Source organism: Centruroides sculpturatus, unplaced genomic scaffold (genome assembly GCF_000671375.1).
Source record: "Centruroides sculpturatus isolate CEXI.00-Female unplaced genomic scaffold, Cexi_2.0 scaffold5792, whole genome shotgun sequence".
Taxonomy (NCBI): Eukaryota; Metazoa; Arthropoda; class Arachnida; order Scorpiones; family Buthidae; genus Centruroides; species Centruroides sculpturatus.
In genome coordinates, this window is record NW_019389881.1 from 310 (window position 1) to 3911 (window position 3602).

Here is a 3602-nt window from a genome sequence, read left to right on the forward strand (position 1 = left end):
CACAGTGAATTTCCAGAGTTGAAGATTAAAGGAACCCAAGATTGTATGGATTCTATACAATGTTTTTTTTCGCTTACATCTTTAATATAACAACTTAATTTGTTGTAGTGTCCTCAATATATATCTTGCACCAATCCTTATATTCCTCTGAGAGGCCCTGTTCATACAACACCTCAATGTATCTTTAAGAAAACCAGAAAAATTCAGATAAAATATTAAATCATTTCAATAAATAATAAATATTAAATTTAATATATAAAGTTATGATATAAATTTCGAAGTTAAAAGACTCTTTCGAAAATCAAAATTCAATCAGCGAGCCAAAAAAAAAAATGTCAATAATCTATCTCCAGTCTACTGCCTTAACAATATTCACCAAAGGCATTATAATGCTCCATAAATTCTGTAGACTGAAATCACACTAAAAATATTCCATAAATAGTAGAGAAATTCGAGGAAATATGCTGTTAAATATAAAAAAAAAAGATATATGGATTCGTTAGTGAAGTGAAATCTCTTTTAAATTGATGGCAAAAGTCCAATACTTTAAAAGAAATAATTTTCATATTTACATAAATATATTGAAATATATATATTTTTTTATATTTTTAGTCGAATCTATTTTGAAAAATACAAGATTATTTATTGTAATATTTAAATTAGTAATTCCTAAAGTGGACATTAAGGGTGGCTATAATTTATCTAAAGTAAAAAAAAAACTGACTTATTGACCTATGAACCCAGTGACCTCGTGTTAGTGGCGGCATTGACATGATTTTTGTCTTCTCGATCCTGATTGGACGATCACGTTAAAATAACACAATTAATTTATGATTTTCAGTTCATTTATGAATATAATTAAAAATCTGAAGGTCGATTCATGCTTAAGAAAATAAAAGAAAGGATTTTCATAATTGGTTCTTTAATCTATTATCTCTTGGTAGAAGAAAACGGACATTAACGATATCAATCTCAATAAGGTTCTTCAAGTGAAAACCTCTATTAATTGCATTACTGAGGTATTATTGATAAGAAAAACCAAAGAGTTTAATTAATTTGTTTACCAATAAACCTCAAACTGGTACTTGACACCCCAGAGCGCATTCCTAGTATAATTAGACTGAGATCAATAAGTGTTTCCAGATTCCAGTGCAACTTTTTCTTCTGGAATGCTTGATGAGGTCAAGACAGCAAGGTCATCAACGACAGCAGGATTATTATTCCGTGTATGGAATTGAGGACATAGGTTGATCTTTGACATTAAACTTTCCTATATTGGAGCCTATGGGATAGTCAGTTTTGATAGGGGGGGGGAGAGATATTCCGCATTAATGTCTTTCGTATGACGATAAAAATAATATTGATCCTACAATCAAACGTTACGTAGATGGTTCACTGGCAATTTAAAAAAAAAATCTACATAAGTTAATGTAAACGATCACGCTTCTTCCAAAATTCGTGCCATATTTACGCTATTTTTAATTACATGTAATGGATTGAATTATGCTATTTTTAGAAATTTCGTTCGTTTAATTCACTTAAAATAATTATAAATTTATATTTTCTTATTAATTAATTACCAAACTTTACATTATCCAATTAAAAAAAAATTTTTATTTATATCGTCGTAATGGATAAAGCAGTCACATCCGCCATTTTCTTTTTAAATTTTAAATATAAATTATGACATATTAATATATAAAACAGGTATTTAGGTATTTTAAAAGCATACGGTAATCCGAGAACACCAGGAAAAAATAGAAAAACACTGTAAAAGGAGAATTTTACATAGCAAAGAGGATCATCTTCGCAATTAATTTTGAAATAATTTCGGGTGTCTTATCGAAGTATTCGGCTATTAAATCCTAATAAATTTTACTCACTGACGGGAATTTTCTGACTAGTTTTTGGCTTCACTCTTTTGATATGTCAGGTCGTGACGTACGTGATAAACGTGACGGTTCTACACGTAAGTTCGACGACTCGACAGTAAATAAAACCGCTCCATTTCCCCCCCCTCTTTCGAAAAACTTGTTACTTTTAGGCTATTACTATTATTATTATTACTAGTAGAAAATTATTTTTATTTTTTTTTACTTGATTTAAAATTCATAATTATTATTTTCTTATTAATATTATATATATATATATATATGTACTGTTGATAAATGACAGCGTGTCGAAAAGAAACCTGTTATAAACACTAAGTGTCATTAAAACATGCAATTTCTGTCATGTGTCCTCGCGAATAAATTCCTTCTTCGTCTTATTATCTAGCCGCTTTCAATTTGTAAATGGCATTTGTATATAGCATTAAATGGCAAAAATACAAAAAAAAAAAATTGATAAAATTTTAATCACTGTCACTTCTAATTTAAAATATATTCTAGTATTATAGGATAAAAGCATAAAATAATTAACTAGAACATGTTTTCAATGATTAACTTATCGAAAATACGGTGAAATATTTGATTATATTACAATTTACTNCTCCCTACAATTCTAGATAATTCAATTTCTTATCAATAGATGTCGTTAAGATTTAATGACAGACAATACAAAGTAACACCTAAAAAAAATAATTAAAGAAGTAAGTAAGTAATTATTTAAAATTTAAAAAAAATCAGACCTAAAACAGAAAGTAAATTATATAAAAATCGAAAAAAAAAAACAAGTACGAGACAACGACGGTTAATTCAATTGTTGACGATTGAAAACGACATTGTGTTTCGTCATAGAGAAAGACCGTTATTCGATTTTTCAAATTTTTGAATTTCGAACGGTCCAATCGAATTAGAAACGAATACCTTTTCGATAATGTTTGACCCATATTGGAATTACCGGTTACAAATTAGGTTAGGTATGCGAGCATAGGTCGACGTCACTAACCGTTTATTTTCCTTACAGAAAAATTATTTGAAAAATGTGGAGAAACTTGGCGATCAGTTGTATATGTTGCGCAGGTAATTTAACAATAAATTAATTAAAGAACACAATAAAAAAATAAATAAAATAAAATAACTAACAAATTAATATTTCAGTTTTAACTCTGGTCTGGGGGAAAGCCTTATTGAGAGTGAGTATTTTTAATTTAAAAATAGTAAATAAACAATACAAAATTGAACTTAAACAATTAAAACAATTGTTTATATAATACAAAATAAAGAATATTTTTTTTATTTATTTTTTTTTCGCTTTCAGTCTAAACGATGGGAAGAATTTCCTGACGTGGAATTCACGTTTGATTGTAGCAATCGTCCTATTGGATTTTACGCAGATTTGGAATTCGAATGCAAAATATTCCACATGTGTGACGCATACGGCCGAAGAGTACCTCATATATGCCCCAATGACACTATGTTTAATCAACAATACAGAGTATGTGATTGGAATCACAAAGTGAATTGTAAAGATGCACCAAATTTTTACCATCTAAACGATCTTATTTACGAAGCACCCCCTCCAAAAGATGACAGACCATAGTGTGATCGTGACACCTAATTTTGTCCGTCCTGAGTGGGCGCCATTACAAATTTCTGTACAAAATATGTGAGAATGTAAAAGACTGTATGACGTACCGAAAAAAAAAAATATATTATTAT

At 28.7% G+C, this 3602-nt stretch overlaps 1 protein-coding gene across 1 annotated transcript; it reads left to right on the top strand.

The window, feature by feature from the left end:
- Window positions 1–2700: 2700 nt before the first annotated feature.
- On the top strand, window positions 2701–3602 carry LOC111617371. The gene is made up of 3 exons (XM_023358670.1): window positions 2701–2963; window positions 3042–3076; window positions 3202–3602. Exons 1-3 carry the CDS (start codon window positions 2924–2926, stop codon window positions 3481–3483), a joined length of 357 nt encoding a protein of 118 aa, XP_023214438.1. The 5' UTR covers window positions 2701–2923; the 3' UTR covers window positions 3484–3602.

What these genes read in the sequence shown, in the direction of transcription:
- LOC111617371 (XM_023358670.1), top strand. Translation starts at nt 2,924, where the DNA reads ATGTGGAGAAACTTGGCGATCAGTTGTATATGTTGCGCAG. An exon ending in CAGTTGTATATGTTGCGCAG is followed by an intron (nt 2,964 to 3,041) that starts GTAATTTAACAA and finishes TTAATATTTCAG; the next exon opens with TTTTAACTCTGGTCTGGGGG. An exon ending in GGGGGAAAGCCTTATTGAGA is followed by an intron (nt 3,077 to 3,201) that starts GTGAGTATTTTT and finishes TTTCGCTTTCAG; the next exon opens with TCTAAACGATGGGAAGAATT.